This window comes from Hibiscus syriacus, unplaced genomic scaffold (assembly GCF_006381635.1).
Source record: "Hibiscus syriacus cultivar Baekdansim isolate YM2019G1 unplaced genomic scaffold, ASM638163v2 tig00110637_pilon, whole genome shotgun sequence".
NCBI lineage: Eukaryota > Viridiplantae > Streptophyta > Magnoliopsida > Malvales > Malvaceae > Hibiscus > Hibiscus syriacus.
The window spans coordinates 1,847,901-1,864,582 of NW_024062808.1; the positions used below are offsets into that span (position 1 = coordinate 1,847,901).

Sequence of the window (16,682 nt, forward strand, 5' to 3'; positions counted from 1 at the left end):
TCGATACCGAGACTGGAGGTCTTTAGACTCACATACAAGTGTTGATACTACACGAGTGGTATCAATACCGATTTTGGCTACTGGAATTTTGGACTTGATACCAATTTACTGGTCTCGAGACTGACTGCTTAGAAATATCAAATTTGACATTTTTAAACCTCAAACACTTCCGGAATAAGTACCTAATGATTTTAAGACTACAAAATGCACTAAAAACTTATTTAAGCACTAAAAGTTATATATTGATACTAAATTAAAGCGTTTTTATTGGTACTTTGCTAGTGTATATTATGGACTTTTTAAAAAATTTACTAATTAGAGCAAACAAGGTCCAAAACATATCTCAAGGATTTATTAAGGCCAAAGAATATTAAATTAAGCATATAATGCCACAAAAATACAATTCATGCAATATTAACTCCCCCTTACTAATTGCAATTAAGCACAACTTGGGGACACACAATCAAGTATAAAAACACATGTAATCACATAAAAGCATTGAAACTGCATGAAATTAAAAAATATTTTACCACTTGAATTAAGATTGATTTGTTTAATCTCCCATTCTTCAAGTGTCCTTCCATAGTGTGTTTAGAGCCTTTAAATGACTTGACATTGTTCACCATTTCCCCAACACACCTACAATAGACAATTATGCAACTTTTGGTACCCATATCTTTTTGGGATGATTAATGTTAGTTTCAAGCAATTTAGTCCCCTTAGGTATCCATGGAGATAGGATATCCTTATCTTTAGTAGTAATGAGTCCTTTAAGGACCCATATACTCCTAACCATTTTTCCTTTGAAATATTTAAGGGAATAAGCATGTCTATTGTAAAAACTATTTTTGACAAAATTTGATTTTAAGTAATATTTTCTTTCAAATTAACTTTTATAATTTTGTCAAAATTAGCTTATTCTTTTACAAGATCATCAATTTTATTTTGATGATCCTCATGAACTTTGGAAAACAAATTTTGCAAGTCTAAATTCTTTTTCTCAAAAATATTTAATTTCTCTTGCAAATCCTTGACTTTGCTTTCAAGTTCACTATTAGTCTTAGAAAGTAAATCATTTTCAATTTTCAATATTGAATGAATCTTTTTGTGTTTTGAAATCATGACTTCACATCCTAATACTAATTTATCTTAGGCATCTTGTAACTCATCAAATGAATAGGAATTTGAATTAGATGGGTTGGAGGATACCTTTGAATCTTCTTGGATGGTCATGAGGAAAAGGTTGGCTACTTTATCTTCTTCATCATCGGTGATGTCCTCATCACTCCAAGTAGCAACAAACGCCTTCTTCTTGCTTGATCCCTTCTTCTTTAGAAGAGGAAATTCATATTTGACATGTCCCATTCTTTGGCATTCATAGCACACCGGGGGACCTTTCTTTTTGCTCGATTCATGCTTCTTGTCTTCTTTGGATGTCATGAATCGTTTGAATTTCTTAAAGAGATTGACCATCTCTTTATCTTCATCCACCTCTTCACTTGTGTCTTGATTACTCTTATTGGTGTATTTGAAGGCGATTTCGACCTCCTTCTTTTTCTTGTTCTTCTCTTCTTTTTCTTCTTCTTCTTCTTCTTCTTCTTCTTCTTCTTCCTTCTTTCTTTGGAGCTTCACCTCATGAGTGAGTAATGATTCACTGAGCTTATTAAGGGTATATAACTCCAGTTCCTTAGATTCTTCAATGGCATTGACTTTGCTTTCCCAAGATGTAGGCAATGAGGCAAGCATCATTCTCACTATCTCTTTATTGGGATAGACCTTCCCAAAGTTCTTCAAGTCATTAATGATCGTGTTAAATCGATCGAACATTGTCTTGATGTCTTCATCGGGTTTCATCTTGAAGTTCTCATAATTGAGAGTGAAAATGTCAATCTTGGACTTCTTCACTTGTCTTGTTCTTTCGTGGGTCACCTCCAATTTGTCCCAAATATCCTTAGCATTAGAGCATGAAGATATTCTATTATACTCGTCTGGGCCAAGAGAACAAAATATGATATGCATGCCTTTGGCATTGAATTGGGCAAGCTTTCTATCTTCACTTGTCTACTCCTTTCGATTTCTTAGAGGCACAGGAGAACCATCGACAATGGAATCCCAAAATGCAAGGTCGATGGATTGGATGAACAACATTATCTTATTCTTTCAATATGAATAATTTTCTTCATTGAAGAAGGGTAGCCTATGGATAGAGTGAGATTCGTCAACATTGTAGGAGTCAGAAGTTGAAGCCATCTTTATCGGTTGATTGGAGAAGTTGATAGAGCCTTCTAAGATCTTCACAAGGTTATTAAACCGTCAATTGCAACCTGCTCTTATATCAATTGTTGAGCTCTTACGCACAACTGAATAATGACAAGAGGGGGTGAATTGGCCTTTGAATGATTTTGGTGGAAGCAATTGAAAAATAAAAACTTTGCACAACAATTTAAAGTGGTTTGACTTCTAAACCAAGTCTACATCTATTATCTTAGCAATATGCACTAAGGATTTCTCAAATCCACTATATTTGCAAACCCTTAAAGATAAGGTGTAACCTTACAAAGACACATAAGATTTATACCCCAAAACCTTGCTTATAAAATTTCCCAAAGAGAAATAACAAATTTAGCAAACAAAAGAAAAACCTTATGAAGGCAAACGTGTTTGAACAAAATAAGCAGTAAGCAAGAATCACACTTGAGTAAAATTAACAATGAAGCTCACAAGTGTGTTACAAAAGATTTGAAAATTTTAGCTCTAAAACACTATTAATGTTGGTTTGATCTTGCAATTGACTTTCTTCTTATTATCCATTTGAATCTTAGTCCCTTTTATTTCTTCTAACATCAATATAGTCATTTGGAGCCTTTGGGGATTGAATAGAGCCGTTGGATTCATTAATTTGGAGCATTTATGCTCACCTGCACATTTTGTATCAATACCAACAAATTGGTATTGATAACCGAGCCTTCCAACTATCAAAATTATAGTCGTTGAGCCTTCAATATCGATACTATTTGAATCAATATCGGTACCCATCATTCGATCTCGAGACTGGGGTCTTGGTATCAAGACCAAAAACCAATATGGAATTTTGGTTTTGAGACTGCGTAGTGGGTCTCGAGATTGGATGATGTTTTGGCTACAAATTGAGTGTCTTGAGCTTTAGAAAAAAGTTTATAAAATGCGGATTAACTCAAAAACACTTGGATTATTTCACACTTAAAATTAATTTAAAATTGTTTATGACAAATTATTTATAAAATATTGTGAAATTGTAAATTTTAACAATTTAAAATATTATAATAATCGTGTTATATCAAAATCAAAATTTAGTTCAACAGAAGTTGACCCCGTGCTTCATATGACCTTACGAGGTACTAGAGAGGGTCAGATCAGTGGCTTACCGATTAGCCTTACCACCAGAGTTAGAGCACAATCCACAATTTGTTCCACGTATCCATACTCAAGAGATATTGTTCTGATCCTTCACATGTTATACTCCTAGAGCAGGTCAAGGTTAGCCCAAACATGACCTAAGTGGAGAAACCAGTAGGATCTTAGAAATAGAAATAAAGGAGCTAAGGAATAAGAACATTCCTATAGTAAAAGTGTTGTGGAGGAACCATAGGGTTGATGAAGCAACTTGGGGAACCGAGGAGTACATGCATCTTCAGTACCCTCACCTCTTCTATTCAGGTAAATTTTGAGGACAAAATTTCTTTTTAGGAGGGGAGAATTGTAACGCCCCAAATCTCAGGTTAGTAGTTCGAGCTAACCCGAAAATGTTTAGACAAACCCATTAGCCTTGTAGGATAGCTTGGTCCAGTTGGAATTTGAGTTGGGCTTGGTTTGGGGCCCAATTGATTTAAAAGGTGGTATTTTTATCTTAGGATGAAGGGTGAAGAACTAAAAGAGCAATTTCACCATTTAGAATTTCTAAAGTTGAAATCCTTTAATGGCTGATGATATCACGTTTGTTTTCTCCTTTTTTTCCCGTATTTGTAAACTTTTTTACTATGCTTTATTTTATTTCTATAGATGAACTTTTATCAGATGTTTTACAATCAGTTTTTATAGAAAATTTTGGGTTAGTCACATTGGTGGTCCTGTGTGATATTCTAATCTATCGGTCTTCGGGTCGTACTGGATTATGGTATACAATGAACCTGAAATAATCATGTTTTAGTTAATAAAATTAGCTGACCCTTATTCTCATATGTAATGGGGTAAGGGGGAGGTAGGATAGTAGGCTGCCCACAACGCCAGGTTGAGAGCAGCTTCCGTAGGAGACCTCTGAATTATGAAATGTCTTCCGTAGGACTCGATCCTACGATCCCAAGGTTAAGAATAGTGTTAATGGTTTCCAAGGTTATTATGTTTTGTTTGTCCAAAGTAAAACATGACTGAATATTGAAAGTTGAAATTAGACATAATGTTTGAACACATATATTAATAGCAATAAACAATTGATTGAGATTATTAAGACTAGATTAGCTTTTTAAGCAAATATTAATAACCTGTTGAACATAATGTTGTTTTAACAATTTCTATCTAATCTCTTGACATCGTACAATCCCGGCTGCTCCACCGTAGCACAACCATCTCTCACTACCCTTGTTCATGTTCCATCTAACTCTATGCATTGCCACAATCATGGGAGGAAATGTCTCAATTTTGCTTTCAACTTCTTTTCCAGTTTCATCTTCCTCTTTATTTGTTGCTTCTTCGATGTTTGGTGCCAATGATTTTTGTTTGATTTTACGTTTCAGAGCTGTCAATGTTTCCTCGGGTTCAGATTCTGTGCCGGGATCGTTGCCTTCGCTAAGGACTGCAACAGATTCAACAAGTTGTTGGCTGTTAAGAAAGAAACTTGGAATACCCAATTGGCAACCTAGTAGTGCAATCATACCTGAAAATTTTAGAAGTTGTAACTTTTGCCTTACTATCCTTATCATTTTTGCCTGGGTTTGACTTGGTTAAGAAGGTACGCATGGTTCTTTGGCCCTCCCTACAGCCAATACTTGGTTTCTTCAATGGCAAAGGAATATCTGGCAAGGGGGTGTTAACTACTACAGCGGAATCCTCCTTGGTCAAGGATCCACATGCAAAATGCGGGGTTCGATTTTGTGAAAATCTTTTCCCCACTGCTTGAGATGTTAGCTGGTTATACAAACAATAGTATCAATGGAGACAACCTAAAGAAGCTGCTTACGAATTTACAACAACTTGGGATTTAAATTGAAAGGCTTTGTACCATAGGAAGTGGAAGTAAACATGAATTACTTGAGAAATGCAGAAGTAATAACAACTCATGAATTATTCTTGACCAGTCCCCAAAACAATTCTACTTGGAGAAAGAAAGAAAAGAAAAAAAAATATTTATACTTTGGAAATAAGGTGAAGTACCTCACCTGAAAGCACGTAGCAGTACCATCTGCACCACAATACGCAACCAAGCCTAGAATTTGTGTTAATAAGTCAATCTAAATTTGGAAATGACAGTTTGAAAAACAAGTTGTTCATCATCCCACCTTAATCTAGATTTATTTGATATATTCAGCAGTAAAGATAATATGAAATGTAGCTTTTAAAGATATATCTTTAATGACAATTTATTTGATAACATATCTTTACTAGTAAGAAACTTATTTCATATATCTTTACTAGTAAGAAAAGGATAATATTCACCAGTAAGATATACCATACCACTCAAAAGACAATTTCTATTCAACAGTAAACAAGATCAATAATTAATCTCACGAACTAAAGAAATAACAAATAGTTTGTTACATGCAGACCGGTTTTATGCTCAAACAATTTAATCTAAAGAATATAGAGCCCATGTTATTAGTAATCTACCTTGTAGGTTGGAGTACATTTTCTTTCTACCCCATGGCTACACAATTTTTAACACATTTCTAGTCAAACAGTGTTAACCATACACTCGTTGACTTTGCAATCTTTTATATGATCTTTTTCTAGTGTATCTCGTGCTTTAAAAAGTTTACTGGTTTTCTGCACGCTTCTTTTCCTTTTCAATTTGAGTTACTGACTAGCATAATAGATCCACAGCAATTGTCATTATAATGAAAGTGAAAATCTAATGCCGTAAGAAAATCACTCCTTAGAAATAGAATACCTGTTAATTTCGACACTTGTACACTCCAGATAGCAAAGGATGAACAATTATAAACGTGCAGTCCTGGTTTTGCTTATTTGCCCCAAAAGGTTTTCCAGATATAGGAACATCACATGCTGCAGGAACTAAGTTGAGCAGTCTCATTGTTCCGTAGTCGAAGGATATCATAACACATCTACAGACAAAATTTTGCCTCAATTCTAGTTGAAGAGAAGACCATCAATTACCATGAAAATAATAGGAAAGCCGTCATGTACAACTTACCTTGGATCTGGCACCCAGTCCAGGCTATATATGAACTTTGGTAATGGATGGACATCCCACAATGGAAGAAATGGATCACTGCAAACAATCATAAAACTAGAGCTCTTAAGGAACATGTAGTCATGCTACCATAGCATCTTGAACGGAAAAAATTCTTAAGAGTAAAATACTCACTGCAACAACCATAAATATACATACGCACAACATAAAATACCAAGAGAACACGAATTAAGTGCCATCTAGTTGAAAGAAACCCACAATTCAGAATCACTAGTCACTACTCTTAAAACAACAATGGAATCCAATTTAACAATTAACATATGCAAATGTGTCCCAATCGAAATCCTAGAGGATTACAATTCTTTTACAAGTTCCAAGTTCAGACTTTGAATGATTCAGAACTTAAAAGGAAAATAGGAAATTACTCTGGTTCCAACTGAACTTGAACTCTAGAATATGCAAAAATTTGCAAGTTCCTATTTAAGCAAGATCAACCAAAGAAAGTCAAGCACGTGTATAGATCAAGTTATGCATTAGATTGATGTGTACAATTTTTCATCGTAATTGGTTTCATCAATTAAATATGCATAAAATGCAATACAAATGCCCATTGTTGTCAAGGCATGCTCCTAGTGTTGCGCCTTAGCACCAAACAACAAAAGTGCCTCCTGCCCTATCAGGCGAGGCACAAATCCAGTGCACTTGAGTTTTTTTTTTTCACAGTGGATAGGCGAAAATAATTGTAAGTAGTGTTTAAGTTAAACTCTGAATCCTAACCTAATCTATAAAATTATCTCCTAATTTGTAGAAAAGACGACTCCTATCTTATCTAGGTCTCTAATTCATGTATATAAAAATCCCATGTATCCTCTTGTGTAATAAACAATTGTTCTTTGAATAAAAATAATTTCAGAATAAAAAAACCCTGTTTACCAGAACCGGAAAACTCTGTTTCTACAATAATCTCACCCAAAAAAAAACTCTCATTCATTGTACCTTCACTAGCAAAAAAGGGGACAATATACTTCTCAATATTAGAGTATTCAACAACAAAGATAGGATCATAAGCCTTAAGGAAATCATGCATTAGGCCAATAAAGAAACAAAATTTTGCATGTTTTGTAGCTAACCGAGATAACTATTTAGAGTTCATTATCATAGTTATATATCTTAGCCTTATATGCATAAACAGGCATATGACACGCATTACTTCACTCAAGCAAATGCTTATTTTGGGCCTAAAGCCTCATGCAAATAACCTAAAATGAGTGTTGCACCCTTGAAAACACCGAGCATGCCAATTTATTTATCATCCACTCAACGATAGCTACATAAATGATCCAGAAAATATATATGCAACTGTCGTTACTCTAATTTGTGGTGTAAAAATGAATTAGAGGGAACATTGAAGAGAATCAAGCAAACTCCATTCACCAGTGGTGAGAGAAATAAAATTAGTTTCACTTCTCGGTCAATAAAAACTGTAACTTCAGCTGAACCTCCTATGACTCTGTAAGCTTCACTAAATTATGGAAGTTTATGGCACTTAAAAGGGATCCTAAAGAAAATGAAATAAATAATAGTAAACATAAACTGTTAGTCTACGATATTGATATATTCCATGCAACATAGCATATTTAAGATGTTGAAGTTCAATTAAACTTTCAATCTAGTCAAAGAGTACAATCTCAAAAAACAGTATAAAGCCACCAAGCATCAGAATTCAAATGAGATGAATGCATAGGAAACATGACAACAAAAAGTTCTAAGATAATGATACAAAACAATCAAACCTAAACTAGAACAAGTTATCAAGGTTACCATATGTTGCAAAACTTAAGGCCTCCATGTCCACCGGTAAGAATAACATTTGAGCTCTCCATGTCACTAAAATTCAATAGTAGAGTTTTTATTTACAACAAAAGCAAGCCTCACAGAATCAAACATACAAGTCCACAGAGTAGGTTAACGGAATTTGTAACTAGATCATTAGCATATTTCAGTAATCTTAATGAAAGGAAGTTGGATCTGGTTGACTGACAAAAAGAACAGGTTAATCAAGTAGTTCCAATTCATTAGCAATTGTCCAGCAGAGAACACATTGCCCATAACCTTGGAAACATATAGAAAAAAGGAGGATGGCATAATATCTATGAAAGGCTGCCCCCTCCCCCTCCTCTCTCTCTCTCTCTCTTTGCATTTTAGCCACCAAATTCCAAAAAGATATTGTTAGTGAACATAAGTATTGCTACATATATAGCCATATAAATTTAGTCTGCAAAGGGAAAACTACATACATCGCTAACCTTCCAGACAGGGCCCAAGCAACTGATCTTATTGGAACTGTATCTGCACTAAAACAAAGCAGGGGTCTTGTATCTGCATAATTACAAAGTGAGAAATAAAATTCAAATGTAGATTTGAAGCCAATAATCAAAGCCTTTATTCAAATCACATCAATAACCAAAACTTTTTGTTAATGTCTTACCATTAATTTTAGGTGAATCACTTGCAGAGAATTTCCACAAAGCCACCTGATATTAACTACGTCAGTTTTGATGCCAAGAAAAAACACAAAATTATGAGTAAATGATAACCCTAGTCATTGAAGCGATAATAATAGGAAAAATCCCAATAAACATTCAATCAACATATTAATGCAGGAGGAATTTATTTGCAAATACTCCCTGGAAAAGTTATATTGATTATAGACTAAATTTGAAAACAAAAAGAATAGTTTTATGTCCTTATGCTAAGGCATGATATTGATTCTCTCAAGAGTCAATCAAATACTATATAAGTGTAATTGTTTATATGAAAAAGAATATGAAACAAATAGCTAACTAATATTATACCATTCCATCATGGCATCAAGCTAGGAAGTAATCATGGGGAGGTGAGGTTGACCACTCAACTATTAGAGGAATGCTGTACAATAAATAGGAGCCTTTGAATTAGTGATACACAAAGTAGAATCGAACACACAACAAAATCATAAAGGAAAACCAAGAGTAGCAAGAGGTCGTAGTACTAAGTAAATAATTCCACGGATCAATGGATAAGTTTGTAGAAGCAACCAAATAAAGCTTTTTAATAAACCATCCGGTTGCATTCTAAGTTTACAAATCAATTTCCTCCATGAGGAAGATGCATATATCACTTACGTGAAATTAGTAATAAAGCTGCATCTTAATATGTCAGATTATCAGAAAAATAGAACAGTTTGAACATTGAACAATTTAGCAGACATTCCCCACTACTTTCCCCATCTGGAGGGAAAACTTATCTGTCTCAATCCCTACAAAATGAAAAATAGTTGAAACAACTGAAAAACTACAATGGTTCAAAGATGCATTTCATGGGTCTATTTAGTCAGGCAGTTCAAACCTGGTGGTGTCCTATATTCAACTATTTATTAATTAACCGACAAGAGGCAAGCTGCATTAATGATAATAATATTATACAAATTAAATGAAAAAAATATTAAATGAAAAATTTTCACCACCTTGTTATAGCTAGTAGCATAGGTGTAAAGTGAAACTAATTCTTCCTTTCTTTTACAATGATCGATAATCTGGGAAGCTCCAATTAAAATTAGTTTAACAATAAAATCTCAGAAGGACAATATTCAACTGCAATTTATGAATATTTTTGTTCTTTAGTTTCCCCTCTCTAACAATTTCACCACCTTGTTATAGCTAGTAGCATAGGTGTAAAGTGAAACTAATTCTTCCTTTCTTTTACAATGATCGATAATCTGGGAAGCTCCAATTAAAATTAGTTTAACAATAAAATCTCAGAAGTACAATATTCAACTGCAATTTATGAATATTTTTGTTCTTTAGTTTCCCCTCTCTAACAAGGGAAAAAAACTCCTGTATTCCACATGCAGCGCATTCTATCATTCTAAACACCAGAGCAATCAGTTGGAATGTGTCACGCAGATGCAGTCCACCCAAGAATAACCAAGACATACTGCACTGCCTATTGTCTTATAACTGCTTATATATAAATAGGTTTCCATGCTGCCTAATAGTACACATGCCCACAACCACCCGTGTCTGTCCATTTTCTTTGTAAGCATAGCAAAGAACAACCCTGGTTGGCATCATAAGAATTTTTCTATTTCTCACATGTTTTAGAAGCTCTAGAGAAGTGCAATATTAGAGTAGCGCACGCACGCATATGTTTGGAATAATTTAATAAGGAGAAACTATAGATTTGCGAATTACCTCTGTATATCACCACATTTTAACTTTGAGAACTTGAAAACTGGATCCAATTTTACAAATCGAGGATCAGTACCCTGCTTAGGCGACGATGTATAAATATTTTTTACCATATTTGGAAGATGAACTTCCCACCTGCAACACATTGATGGAATCAAGATGCAGCATCAACAGGAATTGTCAATGATAAACCTAAATGAAACATGTACTCAACTAATTGATATAACCTAATGCAAAAGTGAAAAATATGGAACTGATTTAAAACAAGAAACAGTGGGAGCTGGCATGTAATTGTAAAGCTAAAATCAATAATAGATTAGGGGAAAAAGAGGCTTGTAAAATGAAACAAGCAGTCAATTTTTCAATGTTCACATTGGTACTTTCAGTTTCTACATTTCAAGTATTTGACACACTTTCTACCCCTCCCATTTATATGCATCTTATGCTCTCAGTCTTTCCAATATTGCAGAATTTAATTTAATTCTTCCATAACAATCTAGTTGACTTGCTACGATCTACTTCAGGATTTTATATTACAATGATTATGACTATTATAATTATTCCAAATATTTCCTTATTTTCAAACTTCAAAATGACAAGAATATCAAGATATACTTCTTTGGGATTTTCTCCAATCCAATCTGCTGCTAGGAGTTCAAAGAATCCATGAGCAGGCTGTTAACCGCAATGCTTCCAGACATCAAATTGTGAAGCTAACCTAATCTGGTGAATCAGGTGTGGCAAAAGAACAACCCACTTAAAGAACTTCTGTGTTCTATTAGCATTGTATAAGATAATGATGCTTATTCTTTTATAACTCAGTCCTAAACCATGATAGGCAGAAGAATTGAGAAAGGCAGATGTCTTACACTTCCAAAGATCAAGTTCCCAGTAATACAGCCAGATAGCCCATACTTTGGTTGCATTTAGAATCATTTATATGATATGACTTCCATTTCACATCCCAAGCAACTCTTCCATTGTGAGCTAAGTAGAGTACAGCTCTTGGCAGTGCAAGGTCCCCTGGAATAGAAGAACTCGGGCTGACCTCAAACAAATTACAGCCTAAAACATTATTTGGTGCGGTAGCATCTAGCCCAGGGTTAAAATGAAAATGTTGGTTGATTGCAGAAGAAGGTTCTGATTCTTCATTTTGAATTTTACCATCATTGTTAGTTTTTTTCTGTACCTTACTTTCCAATTTTTTACTCCACATAGAAGTTTTAGGGATTGCATCATATGTACATATTGCCTCTTTAAGACCCTTCTGTTTTTTATGATGATTCTTATATGGAACATCTTCTTCTGTATTTCCAGGAACATTGTCCACAGAAGCAAACTGAAAGGATTCTTCTGGGTACTGAACAGAAAGAGGCTGGACATTCAGATCACTGTTAGAAGATTCACTAATTGATTTATTTCTAGATCTGCCTTTTGGCCTTTTAACCTGATCAGGCTGAGGTTCATCTATTGGCTTTTTTCTATGTCTTCCTCTAGGCCTCTTTGATCCTGTATTTTGATATCTATGTTTTGGCTTTTTCTCTGACAGAACAGCTTCTTCGTCATTCACCCTAACATTTAGCACACACCATATTTGAATGATGCCTCTACCAATAAGTGGGGCGCCCAGGTTGTGATAATAAGATTCAGGAGGATGAGCAGCAATAGCAATAAACTGGGAAAAAGAAGGAAAACAAAAATGTCACAACAAGGATTGTCTTACAAGATTGCTGCAATAAGATGGTGATAAAAATTATTGATCCTCCTTATAAAGCATGCAGGAAAATTTTAAACCATTATTTAAGAACAAATATAAGCTTTGCCTCTTTCATTTGAAATACATAAGTAGAACTAAGTTGGGATTGAATAATGTGAAGCATGATGGAAAAACATTTAAAGCAAAAGCGCAGAAGATTAAATACATAATCAATGAATGGTTCCCACAAGCAAGTGGATACAAGAGGGGAGAAGTAGGGAAGCACCTCACATTTGACAAGACTATTGGGATTCTCATGAATTTGAGGACACCAATCCAATGCCCAAACAGACCCTCCAACATACATCACAAAGTCCATGCTGCAAGAAGATTGTATTTTAATCATGTCACTCGATAAATTTATATGATATACCATTTTGCAGCAGTGTCGTAAGAAAAACTTCGGCCTAAATATCACAAATAAAGTATGCTAGCTTCAGTTGGACGTCTAATTCGGCTAGAATCGAGTAGATCTCGTTTGAAGCAAGGTGGGACTTATCAGATGCGGCGAACCGATGAATTTCGTTATCCATTTCGATCCAACTAGAACCGGGACATCGCTTCTCCACGCCTAATTCTCTCATCCTTTGCCTGATCTTTGAAACCTGTCCCCATCGATTAACCTCAGCGTACATGTTAAGTAAAAGAGTGTAATAGCCACTATTGTACGGCTCTAAAACCATCAGTTCATCCACAGCAACCTGAGCAATTTCCAGATTCTTATGAAGCTTACACCCACCTAACAAAGCACCCCAAATAACAGAATTCGGTTCCGACTTCATGCTCCGTATCAAGAACAGAGCATCCTCGAGCAACCCGGCTTTGCTCAATAGATCAACCATACATCCAAAGTGTTCAACTCCAGGGAGGATCGAATAATCATGACTCATGCTTAAAAACCTCTGACGGCCTGCTTCGACTAGTCCTGCATGAGTGCAGGCACTAAGAACACTAACAAAAGTAACCCCGTTCGGTTTGACCCGCTGCCTCTCCATCCTGTTGAACATTGCCAGTGCTTCTTCAGCACAGCCATGAACTGCAAGCGCTTCGATTACTGAATTCCAACAAAACAGGTTTTTCTCTCTTAATTTAAAGAACACCAAAAGTGACCTCTCTAAACTCCCACATTTAGCATACATATCGATTAATGCAGATCCGATATAGACATCAAGATCGAATGAATTCTGCATTACATAATTGTGTATTTCTTTTCCAATATCGAGTGCCCCAAGATGAGCACAAGCCGAAATAACACTTGCCATGGTCACTTCATCTGGACTAACCTTATATCTCCTCATTTCATCGAAAAGAGCTAATGCTTCTCCGAATCGCTTGTTCTGAGAATAACAGTTGATCATCGTTGTCCATGAAATAGTATCCTTTACGGGCATTTGATTAAACAATAACTCGGCTGACTCGACACCCCCTACTCTCGCGTACCCGTCGATCATAGCATTCCATGTTGCGGTACTTCTTTCAGGCATTTCATCAAAAAATCTCATCGAAGAACCCAAATCCCCGGCCTTCAAGAAACCTGAAATCATCGTGGTCCATGCGAAAACATCTCTTTCAGGCATTTCATCGAACACCCTTTTCGATTCAAAAATTTTCCCAACACTCGCGTAAAAATCAACCAAAGCGGTTTGAACAAAGACGTGTGAGGTAAACCCATGTTTCCAAACATGGCCATGAACACTTACTCCGAGCCCAAATTCAGAAACCAGACAACAAGCCTTAACCAGTGAAGAAAACGTGAAACTGGTGGGCCAAACTTCAGCTCCGAGCATGTGTTTATAATAATATAAAGCTACAAAAGGATGGTGACAGTAAACAAGACCCTTGATCAACGCGTTGTAAACAAAAACATTGGGGCTTTGCATTTGGGTAAAGGCTAGGATTGCGTAATCCATGCGGCGAAAAGAGGAACATGCGCTGACGAACTGGTTCGACAAGAAACAGTCTTGGTTTACATTTGTTTTGATCATGGTGGCATATAATCTTTCTAGCTGGTTTAAATGGGAACATTGGTTTATCTGATGGGCTATTGCTTGGATGTTTTGATTTAGAGTTTGAGGTTGTTGGAGAGGGGTTGCCTGTAGGAATAAACGGTTGAGTTTAGTTATGGTCTTGAGGGACATTGGTCTGGTTCTAAAGGTGAACTCCCAGTTGTTGGGAAGGAGTCAAGAGGGGAGTACTATTACCATAAATACGTTTGTAAAGCGTGTAACCTATAATTTGGATATGGAATCGGGTCGGTCTACGGCCTAGGGTTGGGTATATTATTTTTGTCAGTCTGACTTATTCAAAAAATATATATTTTTCACTTAAATTCTATTTGATTCGATAAGTATATATTGTCCACCTAATTCTAGAAGCATATTCTCTCCATCCAAATTCGATCCAACATAAATTTTGGGATAAAAATTTGTATTCAACCCGGTTCAATTCGATATAAATATATAAAAAATCATTTTTATTGATAAAATAAGAACCTAATTTAAAAGGATAAATTACACGTTTAGTACTTAAATCATTTTTGTTTTGTTTTAATACTCTATTCTTTTCAAAATTATACCTAAAATTTAGTTTATGTTTCAATTTAGTACCTAATCATTAAAAACTTAATGTCAATGCTAACGTGGCATGACATGCCATTTTATTATTATTTTTAATTTCCACATGTTACCACCTAATTGATTGAACAAAATTAGTTAAAAAAATTTAACAAAGAAAGAGAAAAGTTACGTAGAAATTAAAAAAAAATCAATATATCTATATCAGCATTGTCATTAAGTTTCTAACAGCGGGGAACCAAATTAAAATTAAAACTAAATGTTATGTATGATTTTGAAAAAAAATAAAGTTTAAATATTAAAACATAACAAAAGTGACAATTTAAGTACTAAAAGTGTAATTTACTTTTAAAAATATAAAAATAAAATATTATAACAATTATATCTATATTTATATTAAAAAAATTACTCTAAGCTGGGTCAAAATTTTCCCACTTAAATTTTAACTCAAAACCTTATTCAACTCACCTCGTATAAAATTCGACCCGACTCTTAATATATAACTACATAATTTATTAAAGTTAAATTTATTATTTTAAGTGTATTTATTTAAGTTTTTAACCTACAAATAATCATTATGATCATATTATTTACATACACTAATAATTATTATAAAATCTTTCGAATAAAATTAAAAAAATATAATAGAAATAAAATTATTTTTTTATTACATCTCAAATGTATTGCACAAGTCTGTTTCCAGTCCACATAATACACATAAAAAATGCAAAGTTTCATTATTCGATTCCTTTCACATCATCTTTGATTACAACTCATTTGATTCACCGACTTTTCTTTTTCACTTATATCGTTAAATTAGTATTATATTTTAATGGGACATAAATATATTATAAAATTAAATAATGAATTAAATAACGAATTAAAGATATTTTAAGTATTTTATCTTAAAATAAAAACTTTAGTTGAATCAAGTGTGATAATTAAGGTAATATCAGTTTAATTTAAAAATCCAAAATTATTATATTTCTGTCAAAAATATTCTCGGAGGCCCTAGAATTATCTTTGAATCTCTGACGTCTCAAAATTTTAAAAGATATAATGAAAATTTATATGGAGGAAGAACCTCGAATGTCTAATATCTCTCATGAAATCGTGATTTATTGATATAACTTCTGACATACTTACATGATATATCATAATTAAATCCACATTCATCAAATTATATTTACCTAACCTGCTATCCTACAAGTAGCTATCATATTCCTAAGATTGCCACGAACACTAAAAGTCATTATAAAATTTATCAATCAAGGCTGATAGAAATGATAAGATCGAAATGAACCCATCTCAGATTTATTTCTCTCTACCTCTTTTTACGAAGATAGAGAATATTAATATCAGTTAACATTAATTTTTATCAATTATAACTCTTCACTCAAATTAGAAAAAATAAACCACCTGTAATCACACTAACTTCTTGGTCTATCAACAAAAACTGAATTAATATTTTAAAATAATTTACATTACTTAAAAGTTCCCTAAAAAAAGAGAAAAGCTCAGATAAACTATTAATCCAAAATGGAGTTATGAGAAGCCCAACAAGAGATAAGTTAGCTTAATCTGCTTCTCTTTGGATATGGATTTTTACTTTTCTAGTTAGCTTGATCTGCTTTCTATAGTTCTTGTGAGAACTTTTTTTGACTTTATTTTAAAATTGATCTTCCTATTTGTTCTTTATTATAGATTAATGTTTTTATTGT

At 34.0% G+C, this 16,682-nt stretch overlaps 1 protein-coding gene and 1 pseudogene across 1 annotated transcript; both read right to left on the reverse strand.

Annotated features, from left to right (window-relative positions):
* Positions 1 to 4,547: 4,547 nt before the first annotated feature.
* Positions 4,548 to 12,728, reverse strand: LOC120136856 (annotated as a pseudogene).
* A 67-nt stretch (positions 12,729 to 12,795) lies between these two features.
* On the reverse strand, positions 12,796 to 14,562 carry LOC120136857 (pentatricopeptide repeat-containing protein At1g06143-like). Its single transcript, XM_039152800.1, has one exon. It carries the CDS (start codon positions 14,524 to 14,526, stop codon positions 12,796 to 12,798), a length of 1,731 nt encoding a protein of 576 aa, XP_039008731.1. The 5' UTR covers positions 14,527 to 14,562.
* Positions 14,563 to 16,682: the final 2,120 nt, after the last annotated feature.

What these genes read in the sequence shown, in the direction of transcription:
- LOC120136857 (XM_039152800.1), bottom strand. Translation starts at nt 14,526, where the DNA reads ATGTCCCTCAAGACCATAACTAAACTCAACCGTTTATTCCTACAGGCA.